Genomic DNA, 23,025 nt, shown 5'->3' with positions numbered 1-23,025 from the left:
CTTGTTTGTTGACAGTGGCGATCAATTTATTAACGTCTGTTTTTAGTGTTTTTGTCGGGTCAGCTCTAATCCTCTTAAACTTGCTATTCTCCGATAGAATGGCGTCCAATTTTGTCTTATATTCCTGTTTGTCCATGATCACTAGAATCACACACAACATTCAGCCTTGATAATGGATGCAGAATGCATTCGAAACGCGTCGGCCAACTCATCACTAGCTACAACTTTTACCCGTTGTTCTAACAACGTTAAGACGGCTTATCGGCTTCTTGAGAAGAATTCTAAGAAGAAAGTAAACCTACAGACATCGGTCTTGTTTAACAAAATCTGTCTACAAGAAAATCTGTCACCAAAGTACACCAACATATATATATATATATATTCCGGAAGCTCAACGCTAACATTTTGGTTTCGATATCTGCGGTGGACACAGCACAGATAGCTCGTTGTGTAGTTTTATGCTTAACAGCAAACAAACAAACGAATGTTTACACACATGTATGGGTGTAATTTGGGGGGAAGGGTGATCGCACACGCCTCATCCCCCCTTGCCTACTAGTATGTATATAGACTGTTAATATAGCTCAAGTCTTCTCACTAAACGCTCCAAGAACAACGTTTCTATCCAATTTTTCCACTTCTAGTTTCGCGGATAATTTGTTTTGCACCTGGGTCAAGACGTTGGGCATCACCCAATAAGTAAACACCAAAGCAGCAAAAATAGTTAATATTTTATCAAATTCTGTTTGTTTACATAACAATTCGTACTGACTCACATTTATTATACGATCGTATTTTATACAGTTGAAAAAGTTAAGTCTTAAGCCATATATTAAGAAAAAGTGTTATTAATCATTAAGTGTTCGTAATGTTAATAAATGTTCACACATAGTTGTAACCTGTATTGCGTTGTTACACGTGCAACAAAAAGTAATAATAAACAGATAATCTACAAGAAAATAATATTTTAGCACCAGACTTTGATATTTCACCAACAGATGGCAGCGTGTTAGATTACTGTATTTTTGATACGTAAAGAGTTGAGAATTTTGTACCTTATTGTTTTATTTTCTAAATTTTCTATTTTTCCCCGCAATTACATTTTAATAAAACGTATCACATAAAATAACATGGTGAAGAAGATCGGCGTTAGAGAAGTGGACATATTTTCATTAGAAGTAAAAACAGTTCGCTTATTGATCGATAGTTATGATAGTCAATACGTCGTTTTGTTTCATTTGAATTTCGCGCAAAGCTACACGAGGGCTATCTGCGCTAACTTAGCAGTTTAAGACTAGAGGGAAAGCAGCTAGTCATCATCACCCACCGCCAACTTTTGGGCTACTCGTTTACCAACGAATATGAGATTGACTGTTACATTATAACGCCCCCACGACTGAAAGGGCGATCATGTTTGGTGGGATGGGGATTGTGAGTCGACCTCCCTAACCACCGGGCCATGTCAGGTCAATACCTTGTCGAAGTTAATTTTTGTTATTTCTCTCTCAGTACTTTAATTAAACAAAAGTGTTTTTTTATACCGTGATCAGCTTTACAGTGGAAATGTTTCTTTTTTTATCAATTAAAACTGCGACGTTTCAGACCTTAGGATTCTGTTTAAGAACAATTAAAAATATAATAAAAATAATATAATAGTCCTTAAAGCTAATCAAGATATTAAGTTTAATCAGCGGTATTCAGATTAATTAATAAAGAAGGAATATCAGCTAAATAACACCTGTGATAGTCAGGAAATAATACTTAGACTCTCCAGTTCCACTCGGCAAGTGGTTTGTAAGAAGATAAAGACACGCTTTACCATGGATTTAACGAACCACACTTACAATGCAGCAGATGTTACAGCAGCTGTTTCCTTATGAAGTAAGAACCGTTCTTGGCTTTCAAAGCCGGTATGCGCAAGCGTTGAAGAGTTCGCGGCTCCCTCTGTGACGTAGGATAAGAAAAAGCAAACCATCCAATCTCTAATGGTTTCTGCATTAAAAGCAGACTTAGCATATAATTGATGAATAAGAGTATGTGTACAATAATTATATGGAAGAACTGTTACTCTTTTTGTTTTTTTTCAATTAATTTACATTTAGAAAATAGACAATTTTGTTATGTTGCGAAACAGTTATTACTACTTTTCAATATTAAGAAATAAGAATTTAATTAACAAAGGTATCACAGGTATCCTCTAAGCACAATCCAAGTTTTTAAATTTCCTGACCAACAGTAAGGGGTATGAAAAAGGGTTACGATCCCTTACCTACACAAGTTGACAATGAAAAGAAAGGGCAAATGACGGTACCCAATCACGAACTAGTACGGGGTTCTATATTTAATTTCTGTAGTACATATTGGTGTATAGAAGGCATTTTAATACTAGAAATAAACGACCATACAACACCAAATTTGTTATGCTTCTTTAGTTACGGTTTGTGTTTTAGTGAAACGATCTTAAAGAAGATGTAAAGCAAAACGCTGAGTGTCCAATTAAACAAAAATTACAAATCTGGTGTTATAAGATCGTTTATTTCTAGCATCAAGTATGGAGTTCCCAGTTTACGGTTGCCATGGTTTCACCTCATGAGCCTTAGCGGGTGAACATGACGTCAGGAATCCGTTCTCAGCCACTCAGAAACATATGATGTTGATAACCTTTAAATAATCGACAAGCGTTTTCGGGAGAAGAGCTTTTTAACAGGATACGTAGCCTGGTATTACTAGTAGTGATTTTAGCTGTGCTTGATCGGTGTGACTGTTTCACTGTGTAGGCACGTTATAACTGTGGGGGAGCCGCGATACAACTTACCAGAGCTACGAGCTGTGGTCTGCTGCCGCCGTCATGGGATGTGCTATGAGTGCCGAGGAGCGGGCCGCGATGGCTCGAAGTAGACAAATTGAGAAAAATCTCAAAGAAGATGGAATTCAAGCTGCTAAAGATATAAAATTATTACTTTTAGGTAAGTCACTTAACTGTTTGCTAGCAACTCTACGCATAAAATAAGCGAATGAGTCGCGATATTTTTAGGACTAGCCTATAATAATAGTGCAAATCGTAGTACTAGTACTACTACTTGCAGGCCTAATGAGTAATGTATAGAATACTACTAGTAGTACTTTGTGTAAAAAATTGGTGTATTAATTGTATCTTCCGCGGATGAAATAACATACACAACGTTAATTAAATAATCCATTATAGACTGATTTGATTCAAATTTAAACATGACGTTCGATTTTCAGGTTCACCGTATGTATACTGTATTTCTCTTCAATTACAGGTGCTGGGGAATCGGGGAAGAGTACGGTCGTAAAACAAATGAAGTAAGTATCACTCACATTAAATTTTAATCATTTTCATATGGTGTAAAACTATAGCTTGTTGAGCCTATCACGGAGATATTTTAAAATATTAGCAAGTCTTAACTTTTGGGTGTGGCCTTGAACCAGATGTAGGGCGTGGCCACACCGGTACGACGGTAGGGCTGAACATGTTTCGAAGCTGTGGTGACAGGTATAATGTGTAAAGCACATTTTAAGCAGTATAAAAAAAAATGGTTTATTTAATGTCAAACAAATACTTCCAAGAATTCCTCCAACTCAATTAAAGAACATTAATATTAATACATTTAACTATTACGGTCAGTATACTAATAGTTAACTGAAGAACTAAGAGCGCTATTTCTTTAATTATGTTTGTGTTTATGAAATAATTGTTAGGCCTCTACTAATTTTAATTACAAAAATTAAATTTATATATTTTTTGCAATTTATTATGATGAATATTGTAAACCATGAAAACTTTGTAAACATTGTTCATAATTAATTTGTATTTGCTATTGCTTTATTGAAGAAATTGGATATTAGTCCATTGAGAATAAAATATTATTAAGAAATCGGTATCGGTGCTTAGCGCCATGCTAGAAAAAGGTGCAAGAGAAGCATGGCCGTCCAGCAGGGCTAGTAGGCGTGTTAGAAAAATAGGCAGGGGCAACCTTTCCACAAGAACCAGTAATAGTGCTTTTAGTAGTACGTCTTCCAGAAATGAGAGTATACAATTTTGGAAAAAAATGTACGAATGAAACACTGGATTTGTTTAATAATGGCTGGAGACGGCTTAAATGGGTAATGAAGAAAAACTTTAATATAAGTTTAACATGACAGCATGGATTTGTTTTATTTGTTTTGAGACGAACATGGGAAGTGATGGGTATCGTGAATTCCACATTTTTATTTTGAGTGACCAAAAAGTTTTTCAGGGTTTCTGATTTACACTTTGATACAACTTTTTACACATTTTGTTAGCAAGCATTTAAGCAGGAATTGAGCTTAATATTATTATGTACTTAATTAGTTTCAAATAGTACAGGGTATATATATCTGTAACTAACATTTAAAGGTAACTTTGAGAAATGGACTCTAGCCTAAAAATTTTGCGAGAAACGTTGAGACTTCAGAAATTCAGTTATACGACTAACCTGTACATACGAAGTATTCTTTACGTGGATTTAATCTTGTTGAGAACAATATATTTAATGACATATTTCGTAAGCCATTTCATCATATTGTGGTGATGTATAAAATGGTTAGGCAGGTGTCTATATTAGAACCCGTAGTATCATCATTAACTTTTTTACTATTTAAAAATGCGAATCCTTAACACAGAATTTCAGAAGTTTCGTAAGGTGTTTTTAGAATACCCCTTACATTACCATCGCTTTGGTAAGCTTTTAAAATTACTTGATTAATAAATTACATAGATTTAACATGGTTTCTCTCCATATGTAGAGTATAATAGAAGTTAGTTCAGATTGTTTTATTTATTCAAACTATACAAGTACAGAAATGATGTTGAAGAAATATAGCATATATGCTTTGTTACTATTCAAAACATGACATTGAAGGAATATTAAACGTGTGTGCTCTGTTACTGTTGGCAACATGACATTGAAGGAATATCAAACGTGTGTGTTTTGTTATTGTTGGCAACATGACATTGAAGGAAGATCAAACGTACGTGTGTGCTTTGTTACCAATGGCAACAGTAAACATTGTAAATAGAAACTACGTTCTCAACTAATAAAGATGGTAAAGAAGAAGAGTAATGATGATTATTATTGCAAACAGTATATAAAACAATGAACGGACAGTACGTAATTAAATTTTATCGATAATACCATAAACTGATATTTCGGACATTTTTCCTTTACGGATTCCACCAGTGCTCATGCGCGTCACCGCTAGAAGAAAATCTGAAAGCAACAGCAGAAACAAACGTTAAACATTTCGTGTCGGAGGTATGCCCTTATATCTGTTGAATTTTTGGCTCAAAGCCAATCAAAGGCTATCTGTACTAATAGTCCCTAATTTTGAAGTGGTATACTAGAGGGAAGGCAGCTAGTCAACTCAGCCCACCACTAACTGTTGGTCTACTCTTTACAAACAAATAGTGGGGTTGACTGTCACATTATAACGCCCTCACGGCTGAAAGTGCGAGCACGTTCGATGACGGGTTTCCGTCTCACGACCACCAGGTTGTGAGTTGAGCGCCCTAAGTTAACCATTAGGCAACTCATTTATGAGTAAATAAGCCAATATAACAAAATATGGAAAATAACTGTGGTCATCTTGATCGTTTCGAGTCGGATATAGAAAGCATATATGATAACTCCATATATTGTCATATCCCACTGTGAAGAATATTAACAGATTACGTATTATGTACATTTGTATTTCAAAAAACTTCATATTCTTGTCTAATCTACTGACTTTTGTAAAATACTCGACTTCATCGTCACGCTTTTATAAACAGAAATTACTGAATGTTTGTGCGAAACACAAAACTTCGAAGCGAAGACTTGTAACACTAAATAGTTGTTTACGTGCAATTATGAGACAATTAAAATGTTTTGGTTCGTAACCGTTAACTCATAACTTAAATTTTATGGAAATTGAATAAAGAAACATTACTGGGGACTCATTTACCTTGCTTTAAAAGCTTAATGTATAATAATTAGCTTTAGGACATCCGTAGTTAAAAACACAAACTAGTTATTTTTGTCCCTGTGTGTTTAATTGTGAGAAAAACAAACTGGGAAGAAATTTGTAAAGGAAATGACGCACTAGTGAATGATGTCACTTCCTTGACATAGAACAACAAAGAAAAATTTGTGATTAGTTTAATTTAGTGAGATATTCGATTGTTAAATGCCGTCTATGGTTAACAGTGTTTGACATACTTGAGTAAGTAAGTATATCATGCTAATATGAAGAAGACAGACTAATGTTCTGTCGAAACATGTAGTATGTTCTACCATCAATAAAACTCTCACACATGGTTTATAAATCATTGTTTGCCTACTTATTATCAGTGTTTGAAGTTAAATTATCCAGCATGGTTTTAAATAACGTAGCAACCCTCAAGCATTTTTTTGGGGTGTAGGGGGTTATATCGCATGTTTAGTTGGAATTTAGAACAGTATTCTTACGAACTTACGAAAGGTATAGAGACGTTCTCCACATGAGAACACAATATTCAATCATGTTACATAAAGGCTATCTTCACTAACCGTCCGTAAATTTCAACTGATAGACTAGAGGGAAGGTACCCAGTATTTTGTCGTTACTGTACTAAATAGGAACGTGCTTTGCCTCTTCAACATGTGCTTATAATCATATAGTAAACAGTCAAATAAATAAATGCCGCCGTCGCTTAATATTCAAATTATCGGCAAGGAAACGTATAAATTGATATAAAATATGCATCTTTTAGGTTACATTGAATGAATATTAAATGTGTGTGCTTTGTTACTATTGGCAACATGACAGTTAAGGAATATTAAACGTGTGTGCTTTGTTACTAATGGCAACATGAAATTGAATGAATATTAAATGTGTGTGCTTTGTTACTATTGGCAACATGGCAGTTAAAGAATATTAAACGTGTGTGCTTTGTTACTAATGGCAACATGACATTGAAGGAATACTAAACGTATGTGCTTTGTTACTAATGGCAACATGACATTGAAGGAATATTAAACGTGTGTGCTTTGTTACTTATGGCAACGTAAACATTGAAGGAATATTAAACGTTTATGCCTTGTTACTAATGGTAACATGACATTGAAGGAAGATTAAACGTGTGCTTTTTAATATTAACAACATGACATTTAATTTGAATGGCATGCCTTTTTGTTGGAAAGACTATTTTGACCGCTATATAATATTTAAATTATTATTTTAGAAGAATATCACGCCTTACCTGCTATTATTTCAACTTGTCTTTTATACGTATTAGGAACACGTCCTTCAACAATAGGTGCATGTCCTACACGTGACGACCTAAAGATATATATTATAAAACAATTGTCGAAGCTGTTAAGCATTGAAAACACGCGTGTTAAACGGTTAATAGGCACGAGAAAAAATAAAGTATTTTCTTCCACTTTTAGCAGAGATCATTTCTGATTGGTTAATTTAAATTAAAATGTATTATTGCTAATTATGGTTTCTAATTACGTAAGCCTCATTATTTAATATGAAAAATGTTTCTTGTACTGGCTCAAGTTACTGTTATTAAATGAACTAACATAAAATGTCTGCGCTCCGCTGCGGGGTTGAAAGCTCCCTTAAGATTCACAGAGACCCCAGTGTACCGAGGGAGCTCCTTCATTGTCCTCATTTACTCCTAAAGTTACCTGCCCGTAGTGCTTGAGTACGTGTGCCAAGTATGTTCTCACTAACTTGTGAGTGGGGTATAAACACAGTTTCAAACGTTACGCTCCCAGAATCCCGAGATGGTTCAGGAACAAACAATCCGATGTAAGATTCGGGTTCTACGACCCTAAAAACCCACTCTTAGACCCTCCTCAAGCTTATCAGGCATTATAGCCCCTCTTGTTACCCCCTTTGTAGGAGGCTATAGGTAAGTTCATCTCCGGGCCATCTCGAGTCTGTCTGCAAAGTTTGATTTTGATAGTTCAAGAACTGTAGGAAGTAGATGGACATACATGCATAAAGAGCTGCAAGGGTGCTCTGTATACTGGTTTTTGTTGTTTCTTTAACTGTTAACAGGCTATTTATGCTATATCATTGTTGATACTGTTATTAAATGATTGTTCTGTATACTGTTTTAAAGTTTCAATAGGCTATTGCTGATTGTACCTTGTCAAGATTGTTTTTATTGATATAAACGCGTTGAAAATTGGGACAGTCTTGCAATTTGGTGAGAAGATGTAATACCAATTTCTACAGTTTTGAGATCGACATTATTCATATTAAATATTAAGTAGGAGGCCGGCGATATTTTAACCACGCCCCGAAACCAAGAACAGTAAAACAGGTACTTATATAGGGTGTCTCTATTTATATATAAGTGAATTCGAGCTATCGGTCTGTCACAGCTGCAAACACGTTGGTAATGACGTTGTGCCAGACAAGACCTAACTGTTGTTCCAATTGCAAAACTCTGAAATAGTCTCCAAATCAACATACATTGGTGGACTTTTTCAACCGAATCACTGCAGATCATTTAATGAAACTCGCTTTTAATTGTTCATATCCTTAAAAACACTGAACAAATCACATAATCATAAAATTTTTGCTTCTCGCGGTTGTAAACTATTCTTAAAATGATTTTCGTTGGTTGTTTTTAAAATCTAGATTCTGATTGGTACAGTTAGATGTGCAGCCTTAAAATTCTTGTTTGAACTCGGTGATAAGGATCGGCCTCTCTTGGCTGTTTCCGTCGCCTCATAGATAAATTGTACAATAATAATAAAAAAACGTAGAAGTATAACTGCTCTATATCCCACACCATGTGTGTATTATCTCGATAGAAGACGCAGAGTGAGACAAGAAGAAATGTTTTGAGTGATTTGCTAAAAAAAATATGCAGTTTTTCAAGAATTTTACGCCCAAAACAAAGTAAATATAGATACGAATACAAACAATAAAAAATATTTTATTTGTTTAAAATCTCTGGGGAAGCATCGTCCCATTTTCCTCCTCTGGCAAGCCACTCACTGATCTCATTTTTCCAAATACCAGACTATGACGAATCCATTAGTGCTGTGCATCCTCGGCACGATTAGCCACCAAGTGGTCGGTTGTGAAAACAACATTACAGAGACATACCGAGCGATATGTAATGAGTTCTGGGGTTTTACAGAAGTATATTCTTTTATACGAGCGGACAACCACCTAGTGGTGTAACCGATGTATTCATTCGCACAGAAATTAATTTTCATTGTCTTAATGTAGGGTTAACTTTAATGGATTGCCCCTGTATAACTTGCTTATTCGGAGAGCAGCTCTGTTACGTCGAGAAACACTATTTAGGTTTGTGTTACTCGGGCAAATTACATAAGGGCTGTTTGCGCTCATGCCCCTGAATGCCGATTAACAGAGTAGAGAAAATACACTCACTACCAGCTCTTGGGCTACTGTAATCGAAGAATGGGATTGAATCTTTGCTGTTATTACGCACTCAGCCCCAATGTGGGTTCAGAGTCCAGTAGGTAAACCCCTAGTTTGTCCCACAATTCCACAGTTTTTTTATCGTATCTCTACCTACTGACGAATGTCCCGACTCTAACGTTATCACCTGATACTGGTTGAAACGCTAATCCGAAGTAACTCCGTTTAGATTGTTACTTCTCGCCACGATTCCAAACCTTACATCCAAATATCACTCCGTGCAGCACAACTGCCAAACAGTATTGCATGAAAACATTATTCCAGGACTTCGAAAACGTCGTTCATTTTATTGTACGAAACGCGCCGAATCACGTTTTTCGGTGGTCAGAATTCAACTCTTTAATTGCCTCGTTTTCGATAACTGAGAGTACAGTCAGATTAAGCACATTTATTCATAGTACGTTTAATAGATTATTAAATGGTCAAATTAATCAAGATTTTCAAGCGATATATATATATATTGTTATATGACGGATTGATAGGTAACTTTTTATAAAATATAAATTTATCTTTAAACAATGCCTTTACACATACAACGAAACGTCATTGGTTGAAACTTTCCTGTCAAACTTCTTTTCAATGTGTTATAGCGGGGACTACGGATGGACAACATGGTGTAACACGTTCATCTATATACAGAGAGACGAACTGTGTGTTTGTTTGCACTCTAACTCCTCCGAGCTTATTGGGTCAGTTTCAACCAAAATTTGTATGAAAACACTATGAACTGTGGAGAATGTCCTAAGGGGCCAAAATTGAACATAACCCTATTTCTATTTTGTAAAGCTTGTTGGTAATTAATCCCAGTCGATGGGACAGCGGTAAGTCTACGGACTTGCAACGCTAAAATCTGGGGTTCGTTTTCCCGCGGTGGCTTTGCTATAAAAACACACACACACATACCCAAGACTACCATCTGAAATTTTTGCCGTGAAACATAGGATGTTTCTAAGAAATTTAACGTTGCGATCAATGTTCTAAAAGGTTATTTTTAGTAGTTGCATAGTATCTTTGGCCATTTTACATACTAGTTATTGATTTCGATATGTGATGAAGGGATGCGTTCCACAGATGACTGAGGAGCGAAGAAAATGAGCACAGTAATTTATCTTGTTTTTTTTTTTAGTTTTAGTTCGTAAAAACGTTTTAAATGATGTAAAATTATCCAGGTTTTCTACACTACACCCCAGTTTAGCTGATTTATTATATGACCCACTGAAATCTGGCTTTACTGAAAGTTAAAAGAATGTTAGATTGGCAACGCGCCAAATAGCTTCTGATAGCTTCACAATCATCTTAAAGTTTTGTCTTCACTTACAAAGTAACAAGCCCAAATAGGTCTGAGGCGTGTTCTGAAGATCCAGGGTTCGAGACCGATATTTTGCCGAAACTTTCCGCATTTTCGCCCCCAAGTGGCTCAGCGGTAAGTCTGAGGCCTCACATCGATACAAACTGGTTTTCGATACTCGTCGCGTGCACAGCACAGAAGGCCCATTGTGTAGCTATGTGCTTAACAACAGACAAACAAACACTCCGCATTTTCAGCTGTGGGGAGTGTTATAACTGTGACAAACAATCACTCTATTTGATTAACTGTTGCTACATAGTCGACAGGAGTTGTTGACTGAGTGCTCTCTCTCTCTCTATGGTTGGGAGATATGATTAGGAATAGTTATACTTGAATCTTATATATCTCTAATCTGACTGTTTGAAACTTTTGTTACATATAATGCCATAGAAGTTGAATATCAAATACCAAAAGTTCTGTAAATTTAATTTATACAGTTTAGAATATATAGATGATTTGTATGTATTATTACTTGGCCACACCAATATCATCCGCTAAAATATATGAACTGTGTTGAGCCAAAAAAAAAGTATATCAAGACACACGGTAGTGTCGTGCGGCCAAAACAACGTGCTGCAGGACACAGTGTGTGCTATTAACAGGAGTGATAGTTTAACGATTTACCACCTTCTGTAGCTTAGACTGTGATAATCCAAACTATCACATATTTTCAGTGGACGTGCTCTACTGGACTCTTACTTCATATACCAGATTTTATTATGAAATACCTGAGATATAATATCTACAATTTTGACTGAATTTCTTCCTTTTTTCTTCTTAGCACCAAAAGTACGGAAACTTTATTTGATAGAAAAACATACTTAACTGTTATGGATTTTTTTCAACTTTGGTACACTGATAGATCTTTCGAACTTACAATTAGGACTCTCATTTGATCTAAATATAAGCCACATGTGCAAAGTTATTCAACAAAAATCGCTCAAACTTAGCGAAAAATGTGCGCACGCCTACGCAAAAAGTCACGTGAGCTATCGGTCTAACATTTTTACTACAGCTTTACCTAAGAGTAAAATTGAACCATTTTTAAATTTTTTGTCATTCGGATTAAAGACGGCTGATTTAGAGCAACAAAACTATAAGACGAAAGGACGTGCAGATACATAAGTGTTGGTTAGACCAAGCAACCTAGATTAGCAGTTTCTAGCTAAGTTTTCAAAAGATTATAGGGAGTGGAGAGTTATTATTAATTATTCATTGACAACTTTTCAGCACAAATTTACTAAATTTTACGAAATTCTCCTAATTCAAGAGCGTTTAGCGTCACGTAATTTAAGCTCAATCAGTTAGCATAAATATTGATGCTTGATACGGATGTACCGATTGCATTGGGGTGATGACAAGAAACTGTTAATCTAAATTCCATGGCGTTACTGTAAAGGAAGCTATTAACACTGTTTTAGTTTTACTCACCATCGGGCCCCAAGTTAAAAAAAATAAAACGCGGCCTGGCTAACTAATGAATGAATATTTGCTGTAAAATTCTTATCAATGCTATAAGTGTAGCTACCAGTTTGGCCATTAACGTTGATTTCATTCCTTTAAATCGCACACTTAGTTCTTTTCTGACCGCAACTTTTTTTCACAACTATGATGTTTTTGATTATATATTATTTAACTGTATGTCAAAAGAAATATTCCATAAATGAATCAGCTATACAGCGTAAAATATATCGCTTAGCTTAGAAAAACATTGATGTTAAACTTTCTTCAAAAACAACTTTTATAAATTCTTATGACAGATTAATTATTTACTTACCTTGTACGTAAATTCATTAAAAAAAAATCGTACTTGACCGACGGACTAAATTTGAACCAGTGTTATTTATATATTAAAAATTTACATTTGCATAAACCAACGAAAATCTGGTGCGAAATGTCATCACAAGGAGATTTCTAATATAAATTGTTTCTTGGCACTTCTAGAATTATCCACGACAGTGGGTTTACTCCAGAAGATTTTCAACAATACAAACCCGTGGTGTTTAGCAACACGATTCAATCAATGGTAGCTATGCTTCGTGCTATGCCTAATCTCAACCTAAACTTCGCAAACAACGAGAGAGAGGTAGGTGTAAATTATTTAAGTGTAAAAAAATAGAAGAAGAAAAAGAGTATTCCAGAATCGATGGATGTAAATACTTCTACTAAAGTTCTAAAGTTTTATTTCATGGATTAATTATCCAAATCTCATAAATTGTAATTCACTGGGCTGCTAAAATTAGTCTTATTGAGATACCATTGTTTGCCTGATATTCTGCAAAGCATGATCTTAGCCAGGTTCTAACATGTATCTAATTCGTTTTGTCTCTTTTATTATTTTAAATGTTCGACTGGTGAATATAGACTAACTTTTCGAATCTGTCTCTTTAATTAGTTTCAAATATCACCTATAGAGTCATCCGAGTCACTGATATTTCTACTTTAAGTCTTGGCGTAAGTCATATGTATGAATGTTTAATGACAGGAAGACTCCCCCTATCATAACCTTTCATACTTAGCACAAAATTGTCATGTTCCGTGTTGTAATCGGACACCAGTGAGGTGTGGTCAACCTGGAACTACTTTTATAATCCTAAAAATATCTTCTGAAACTAAATTTAAATATATCCCATTGTCAACTCCGCTTTAATTATGGAAATACTTATATCGCTTTCTTGTTTCTTGTATAAAATATGTTTTATAGTTCTCTGTTTGTACAGCTTTGTAATCCAGCGCCCCATTCAATATAATATACCAGTTAGTACGTAATATAAAATATATCTAAGTAGTTTATGAATATGTTTTATAGCTCTGTGCTTCTTCAGCTTTGTAATCCAGCGCCCCCTTGAATATAATATACCAGTTAGTACGTAATATAAAATATATCTAAGTAGTTTATGAATATGTTTTGTAGCTCTGTGCTTCTTCAGCTTTGTAATCCAGCGCCCCCTTGAATATCATATACCAGTTAGTACATAATATAATATATATATATATATATAAGCGGTTTATAAATATATTTTAGCCTGCAGTTTTCATTTTTAAAACGTGTTTAACAACATTCGAATCTCCCAAAGAAGTTCTCTAGTGGTTAGCGCGCCAGACTATGAATCTGAGGCTCCATGGCTCGCTTCCCGTTATCGCAAAATCGCGCTCTGAGCTTTGGGAATATATGTATATTTATGAATTATTACCATTTTTTCTTTTCTTTAATACCTAATTTACAAAACAGATATGTTATGTTTATTTTACCCTATAAAACAAATGACGGTAGAAGAATAAGAGGTCGCGGTTTCTGTTCTTCCATTACCGTTTGCATATCTTTGGCTTCATTATGTTTTATATCGAGCTTTATTAGAGAAGTTTCATGATATCAGTATATTCCTGTGGCGTGTAAATAAACAAAGCTCTACCGCCTTATACATATACCCCACATCTGTGGAATGGTTTAGTGTCGAGATTACACTGGCGCGAAAATCGATTAGAGGATTGTTTGGCTCAATGCCAACAGCAGGCCAACGTCAGCTAGTTTTCATATCTCGCCCAACATAGTCGTAAGGACGTTATAATGTGACGGTCAAAATCTCTCGTTTTATATTTCAAACTTATGGACGGCTAGAGCAAGCAGTTCTTGAGTAGGTTTGTGAGAAATTCAAAAAATAAACAAACGAAACTTCCACATAACCGCAAATAGTAACTAATGTAATCGGTAAAATTAATCGTAAAAAAAAATGGCGAAGCTAACAAAGATTTATTGGTTAGGTTACCTTTACCAAATGGCGTCACAATTACCTTTGTAAAATTAGGTAATAATATTTTTCGTCCAGATCAATGCATATTTATTCAATATAGCTTTTCTTCAATACACAATAAAATATTTTATTTATGTGCGTTGTATGATCTGAGTTAGGAGTATATTCTGTCATCGCCTACTCTACTTGCTAACCCTAACAGGTCTTACCTCAGTTCTTGTTATGTAAATATTTTCGTACTTTTCAAACAAAATAACTTAACATGAAAACATTTCCAGTAATGAAAAGAACGCCTAATCATAACATGATAACAACATTCTAAGAGCTGTTGTTTGTTTCTAAGTCTTCTAAACTTCACATGTGGTTCCTTTGTTCTTCTCAACTGGTGGGCATAGCACAGATTGCCCATTGTGTAGCTTTGCGCTTAACAACAAACAGTTGTCACTTTCCTACAAAACCTTAAGTTACTTCTCACCCCGATTTATGTACTGTAAAATGGCGTAAATAATTAATGATTTGCTCTTCTCAATGGTATTTAATCATTTTCTGTAACTATTTCCAAAGATTAGCTTCGTTAATAGTTGTTTAGATTACGTGCTGTGACGTCATGAAAGGTTGGAAACGAAAGCTTATACTAAATATCGGTTAAATAGAAGGAAAATCACGAGAGAAACAAAATTCGGATAATATCTTGACAAACATGAACCTATACTTTGGTATATAAGTGCGTTATTTAAACTAATTTCTTGGCGAGACTCGTGGATCTGCGATGAAATGAAAGTTTGAACTTCTTTGCGAATCACATTGTTTAATGTTGATATTTAAACAAAAATTTAAGTTTTCCCGCCTTTTCATGTGATTTAAGGTGATATTCGAGATCAGTTTTAAAAATTTTCCATAAGTTAGGTGACGTTGATTGTTGTTTTATGTCATGAAAATATGGTTTGTGAAGAAGGTCTTTCTTGTTTTATTTTGCCGTTTAATTTTTATTACCCTCTCCCCCATAGCTTTTTAGTTTATCACCTGACGTTAAATATAGAACTTTTACATTTAAAGACGGCCTAAACTTTGCAACCATATATACATGGGCGTTCTAGGGGGTGCAAGGGGGAACTTGCCCCCCTGGAAAGTAAGAAACATGTTTCTTTCATTATTCATTCAGTGTATATATATACAGCTTCTTGTCCCTTGATTTAGACTTTCTCCTGGAGAACTTTCTGTGGATACTAATGCATATATAGATAGCGTATCGTCCACACCTGTATCTAAGGTTGAACGATCAATGAACTCTTTATAAAACGAACTTCTAGATTCATTAACCAGTATAATTTATGTGCGCCTAGAAAACTTACAGTCAAGGGAACAGATACCATTACGTATTATGTGTAGTATTCTATGTAAACCACCTAGCGTTTGAAGCAGAAATTAATAATCCGTTTGATTTAGAGCCAATTTAGACTGGAAAAATCTGGATGAGTTTTAGATGGTAAATTGAATGCAGTTTTATAAATTTTGATTGGATATCTTGCGAAACAAGCAGTACACGAGTTTTCTAATCCGATAACTGGAATAAAAGATCGGTTCATCCTCTAATTTTTGAAGTCATCATAAGAATCTTTCATGACAATTTTTCTGGCGACTAATGTGTTACATTTTGTATATCCATCATTTGTAACTGATATTCCGTCCAACAGTTGTTCATCATGAAGATGTCAGATGGCGATTAGCACAGTTATGGGCCATATTACGTTTATAATAGGCGGGTGTGCCTGGTGGTTAGCGTGCCATATTGAGCACCTGAGATCCATGGCTCGCGTCTCGTTGTTAAAAAATAGTGATTTGGAGCTGTGAGTGTGTGATAAGAGTAACGTTCAGATCCCATTATTCCGATTACTGTAGCTCATGAATTGGCAATGGGTGCTTTTTAACCAGCTGCTTTCAATACAGTCTGTCAGTGCAAAATTTGGGACACCTAGCACAGGTAGCCCTCGTGTAGCTTTGCGCAAGTATATAAAATAAATATGACTGATTATGCGTCCGCCGTATTTGAACTGATTTTATTTCGTCATATACGAAAGTTGATGTGTGAGGTCAGATACATTGATTTGCCACACTGTAACTCGTGAAATAACGTGATTACGGGTAAATATTTTCTCAAAAGCAAGAAGTTCGTTGAAGTATCCATCCGCCCACCCCCAAAAGAAATCGTCAGTACAAAAAGAAATTACAACGGTCATCCTAAAAAAATCACGTTTCTATGAGTTTTTGGTAACAACAACCCTATTGATGAAAGAAATGTTATTTCTAACCTGGCTTCTGGCATGATAATATTCATGTGGACTGGAGTGGGTTTGTTGAAGTAACCACAGACAGGCGATATTGATCTAAAAGTCCCGTCTTCTCGTGAACTATAACATATGTACAAGAATGTAGAGCATTTAAAATCAATACAGGACGGGCGCCCTCTGTGGGCTGTCGGAAAACTCGATAGAGATATTCTTTTCTCAGGAAATAATCAACTCCTGAAGAAGCTTTGTGAGTTCATCAGTACTTAAGGACTTCTCATCATAGCCAAAAAGAAAAACAACGAGACTGAAAATTTCATGGCTAATTTTTATTAAATCAGGCTTAAACGCTAATTATTCAGTTCTATCAGTAAATGATTTAAAAAAAAAAAAACTCAACTGGATGATACGGTTTATTTCCTTTTTGCAAGTGATATAAAAGTCAATCGAGTAAAAACAGTGTGTTTTGCTATGTACATGGACTGAAATAAACCCGCAAGTCCAGATCGATGTAACACAAAAGTACACAAAACGAGAGTTCCATACTGTTCACAGTTCAGGCTAGAGGGCTTATAAATCTAAGATTCGGATTTCGATCCCTACTGTAGGCACATCCCCCAGATATTCCATTGCTTAACAACGGATTATCAGGTTTATTCGAGTTTTCATCAGTTTGGTTCTCGTCATTACTGTAATCAAATCTAAGATTCAGAGTTCGATCCCTACTGTAGGCACATCCCCAGACATCCCATTGCTTAACAATGGATTATCAGATTTATTTGAGTTTTCATCAGTTTGGTTCTCGTCATTACTGTAATCATCCTACTACAATTTGAGAGAAGTATGTTTGTCTGTCCTGTAACTCCTCTTAGGCTTTTGAATTTTGACTTGCCAAATATGGTTTAATCAACTAGGAATGGTTCGAGATGCGTTAAAAAGAAGATATTTTTTCTTTTAAAATGCATAGATTTGATAGCTCTGCTGCTGGCTAAATATAGATCAGTTAGTGGAAGTGGCCGCTAGGGGTACTGATGGGTTTGTTTGTTTGAAGTTAAACACAAAGCTACACAATAGGCTGTCTGTGTTCTGCCCACCACGGGTATCGAAACCCGGTTTCTAGTGTTGTAAGACCACAGACATGCCGCTGTGCCACTGGGGGGCGGGTACTGATGGGCTTGTTTGTTTGAAGTTAAACACAAAACTACACAATGGGCTGTCTGTGTTCTGCCCACCACGGGTATCGAAACCCGGTTTCTAGTGTTGTAAGACCACAGACATACCGCTCTGTGCCACTAGGGGGCAGATACTGATTGGACTTCTCCAGTTTCGTTTTTTATTACATGGCCTATACATATAGTACGTGTACTTTGATTTATTACTGGAATATTGAGGACAAAAAAACAACAACAACAGAAACACTATTTATATTCATAACTGATACAACATTAATTCTACAATTGCATTTCGTTTTCAAATCCCATCAGTCATTTGAGGAATTTCTTGTTTGATATATTGTTTACACACATTTTCAACATAGACACACTTATATTAAGTGAGATGTTTTTTACTTACTGCTCTTTGACAAAAAAACAAACTAAACTAGAAAATAAAATGTTATTTAAGTGTTCAAGACCAGTGTGCTTGCAATCTTCATATCACCACTGAATTATTTCGGATAAAAACAAAATTCATAAACCTTTTGCAGTGCATCGTACGGGTATATCTGCTAGTAAATAGAATTATCGTCAGTACGATAGTGATAAATACGAGAAGGCCTAAAATGACTACTCGGAGAAGCCCCTATATCATTAAGACAGCCGACTCCCCTATCTTTACAAGCGTAATTAAATTTAAACCGCGCCACCTGGCGTTGGTTTGATAGCACTTATGAAGTTGTATATTTAACCTCACGCTTTAGGACTTACCTAACAATTAAGATTTCTTTCTTCTTCTTTTTGTATAAAGTGAAACGATCTGATATTTGTGTATTGTTTACGCTCGAATGTTTGTTAATTCAAGTAAGTGGTCACTTTTAATGATAAATGCTTAAAAAATCTGTGAGCCGTAATATGTGACCCTGTGATATCTTGACAACTGAACACAATACAGTTATGTCCAGGTACTGGAAATTGTTTGCAGTAATCATACGAGAAACACATCAATCACTATTCCGTTTTGTATTGAATATTTGTTTTTGAAATGTATAAGATAGGCTTGCGTATCAACATTTATGTCAATCTATTGTTGTAATACTTCGTTTTTGTCTGTCCTGAAAACACGCACTTTACTATCTAAATGCGCAAACGCGCGCACTTTATTTCAATGGATGTAAACAAAAGGCGGGTGTAAATATTAATAGCTTATCACAGCTTTTAAAAAGATCGTAGAATAACATTATAAGTTTATTTATTGATAGTGTTAATTGCGGTAAAGTTTAGCCCTAACTAAAACAAAAAACGTACACAAGTTATAGTATTAATTTATCTCTTTATCGAATATAGGCCGTTTTTAATAAAGACTTAATTAATGTTAGACTTAGCACAAGTAGACTTAAGGATTTTGGTGTCAGCGATTAGAATTCTTGTGTATTATTCTACAAATCCTGTATTTAATTCTACTGTTGCAATAAAGATATTAATATGATTCAATGGAGAAATAGTTAATAAAAAGCATTGACTGTACAATAAAGTATTTAATACGATAGAAAGCTGATAATTACTATTTGTAGTATACTTTACAAATGCTTTAACTTCATAGCCTTACGATCCCATTTCTTCCCAGAACAGCTTTCAAAATTAAAAATATTAGTTTTCTTTAGAGCATGGTGTAACATGACCTTTATGCACAGGCGTAATTTTCGCGGGGACATGCCCCCCCCCGCTTTTTTACGAGGATAGAATACCTTCATGCATATTCCGGCTACAGATACTGTTCTTTTTACTTTTCAAAACAAAATTAGCCCTGGCATGATCTGGTGGTTAGGGCGCTCGACTCGTAATCTGCGGGTTGCGGGTTCGAATCCTTGTCACCGAACATGTTCGCCCTTTCAACCGTGAGGGCGTTATTAAGTGACAATCAATCCCATTATTCGTTGTTAAGAGAGTTACCCAAGAGTTGGCGGTGGGTGGAGTTGAATTGCTGCTTTATTCTTGTCTATCACTTCTAAATTAGGGAAGGCTATCGCAAATAGCCCTCGAGTAGCTTTGCGCGTAATTCAAAACAAACCAAACTACTCAAAACAAAGTTACGCTACTTCGTTCATGCAAAGAGTGGCTAGGGTTACAACATCTACATTTGGCTAGTTTTTCACAATTCTCACAAGCACGAAACACCAGTGGCGCAAGGGCATTGTTTGAGTATACAACAACAGGGAAGGCTACGGTGAAAGCTATATCGTCTATAACTGTTGAAAACACATATTATCTATATACTACTAAAACTCTGAGATTGTTTGTTTGTTTTTCTGTAATTAAATACAGCAAAAACGGCGCACAATATAAGAATGGAAATTTGAGTAGAATATGAGAAACTAGAATAGAAACAGAATAAAATAAGTTTCGTTAAAATCGGGTTACGGGTTACCGAGTTAGCGCCGTTTTTCGGGTCACTTTTATGAAAATTTCTAGCATGAGTAATTTTACATCACCCTACCGTTAGTCTCTACGAAACTTCTTCGTTCAAATTCATTTCCCTGTCAATGTTCCCATCTTCATTAAAAGGCTTAAGATGACAAAAATAAGATCTTGAAGATTTTCTCAGTCAAATTCTTCATAACCTCTGAATAGTGGGTGATCCAACGGGTCACGGACTGTCTAGTACAACGTTAAAACTGAACCAACATGCTTTGGATTCATAAAATAATTCATCGATGTGGTGAGATAAAGGGAATGTAAAATGTGTAGAAAAATTCGGAAAATTTTTAAAATATTGAGAAGAAACAAAGTAATTCTCATGATTTTATAAAAGGGGAAACTTGTTGTAATCGATACATAGCATTTTTTGGAACACATAAGATGAGAATGATGCCACTCTCGCTGTTAGATTTTGTTCATAAAACTACCAATCGTATTATAGCATGCATGGAAAAGATCTTTACACAGTGGTCTGTTTAATTACAGTTCTTGGCTGAGTGGGCCGTCTTAGAGTCTTTGAACTTCGTTAGAAATATGAGCAGCAATCAGCGGTAGCGCAAATGTATGTTATGAAACCTGCCGCTTGGAGCCCTTTGGTTAACCTTATTACACTTCTTGGCTGAGTGTTAGGGTTTTTGTACTTGGTTAGAAAGATGAGCAGCAACCAGTAGTAGCGCAAATGTATGTTATGAAACCTGCCGTTGGAGCCCTTTGGTTAACCTTATTACACTTCTTGGCTGAGTGTTAGGGTTTTTGTACTTGGTTAGAAAGATGAGCAGCAACCAGTAGTAGCGCAAATGTATGCTATGAAACCTGCCGCTTGGAGCGCTTTGGTTAACCTAATAACACTTCTTGGCTGAGTGTTAGGGTTTTTGTACTTGGTTAGAAAGATGAGCAGCAACCAGTATTAGCGCAAATGTATGCTATGAAACCTGCCGCCTGGAGCGCTTTGGTTAACCTAATAACACTTCTTCTTCTTGGGAGTTGGCTTGATGGTGAGGAGATCAAGTTAAGTTTACTAAAAACAAGTTTAAGTATTTTTTACTTTATGGATAATGATTATCCATCTATATTACCATATTTTGGTATATGGTCTGTAGATATTTATTGTCTACCCAATTAGATAATAGATGTTCAATAATAACAGCGACCCTAAAAATGCAAGGTGGGATAAATTGTTTTATTTATTTATTTTTTAAATGTTTCCTTTTTTCGGGGATTTCCAGGTAGCAGTGCTTTTCATACCCCGGCCTATTGAGAAACTTTATGTTCTATGAATATCATTTCTGTTTCATCTCGTTAGTTAAGCTAGATTAACATTTTTATGTGGTGTTTTAAATATGGACCACACGTTTGGTAACACACGTGGACTAAATGACCTGGACAAAGGCCTCTAAGTTTTAGGCACAGCGATCTCCTATAGCCTGTAGCTTTTATTAATATAATAGCGGGGTTAACTGTTATATTGTCCCCAGAGTTTGAACCTTGGGTTGGGTCCTACGACAGAGAAGACTGGATTATGGTTGGGATAGGGTATAGCTAGATAGTTTAGAATAAGCTGAGTTAACCTGTGGCAGGAAACATCAGATAAATTAAGCTACAACCGAAGAGACTAAATTGTTTGTTTGTTGTTAAGCACTAAGCTACAAGATGGGCTATATGTGCTGTGCACACCACGGATTTTTAGCATTATTGGAGTAGTTGACTTAGGAAAGGTTAAGGCTACGATTGATTAAGGTAGATTAATATTAGCACTTCTCTGTGGAATATTTGAAATGCAAATACTAATTTCACTGTATAGTATGTATTTTACTATATATTACATATTTAGCTGAATACTAGCTGACGTACTCGTTCAAACACACAGGGAAGACACAGAAGACCTTTGGGGTGACGTAGGAAAACCAGATGGGAACGTGAATCACTTTTGTCACTCCCTGAAGGGTCTCTAAGGGTTAGGTTAGGTAATAACTGGTCTAGCAGTTCACCAGTTAGTGGACACACGGGTTTTTGTCCAATAAAGATTTAAAGATAGTAATATATGCTATTAGACAATATACAGCTTTCAAACACAAAACACTCTTGTTGACACTACATTTCTGTATAAATCTAAACTTCGGTCTTTATTCTTAGGCTAAAGAAAAAAAAACGTATGAGACTACACGTAAAATTGAGCTTGCAGTAAACGATTTCACACACAAGTATCATCACCGAGTAATAAAAGCTTGTATTTGCTTCATTATTAAATAACTATTATGTTTAAAATATTTTAATATCTGGAATACTCTGTTAACATTTTATGTAGAATGACTAGAAATTCAGGTTACCAGTTAGTGTCATTTTAATGTGGAATACGATACTGATGTAAGGCACACATGGCTTATGTATACACTATAACGGCTGAACTGCCCAACGTGCTAACACTTGATTTTATGAGCTGACGTTAAACGTAGAAGGTAGTTAAGAAGGCCTAAACTTAGCAACTCTTTCTATATATATATATATATATATATATATATATATATATA

General features: G+C 35.4%; 1 protein-coding gene across 1 annotated transcript in view; it reads left to right on the top strand.

Moving 5' to 3' along the window:
* The first annotated feature begins 1,733 nt into the window (after nucleotides 1-1,733).
* Nucleotides 1,734-23,025, top strand: part of LOC106472842 (guanine nucleotide-binding protein G(o) subunit alpha-like) — a 33,376-nt gene continuing 12,084 nt past the window's right edge. Inside the window, exons 1-4 of the mRNA XM_013933509.2 lie at nucleotides 1,734-1,746; nucleotides 2,680-2,966; nucleotides 3,285-3,327; nucleotides 12,773-12,914. Of these exons, the coding sequence (XP_013788963.1) occupies nucleotides 2,849-2,966; nucleotides 3,285-3,327; nucleotides 12,773-12,914 (303 nt within the window). The 5' untranslated portion in view covers nucleotides 1,734-1,746; nucleotides 2,680-2,848. The remainder of the gene's footprint in view (nucleotides 1,747-2,679; nucleotides 2,967-3,284; nucleotides 3,328-12,772; nucleotides 12,915-23,025) is intronic.

The sequence above is a fragment of the Limulus polyphemus genome, unplaced genomic scaffold (assembly GCF_000517525.1).
Source record: "Limulus polyphemus unplaced genomic scaffold, Limulus_polyphemus-2.1.2 Scaffold5659, whole genome shotgun sequence".
Classification (NCBI taxonomy): Eukaryota; Metazoa; Arthropoda; class Merostomata; order Xiphosura; family Limulidae; genus Limulus; species Limulus polyphemus.
The sequence above is the reverse complement of the archived record's forward strand: the minus strand, read 5'-3'. Positions and strand labels throughout refer to the sequence as shown.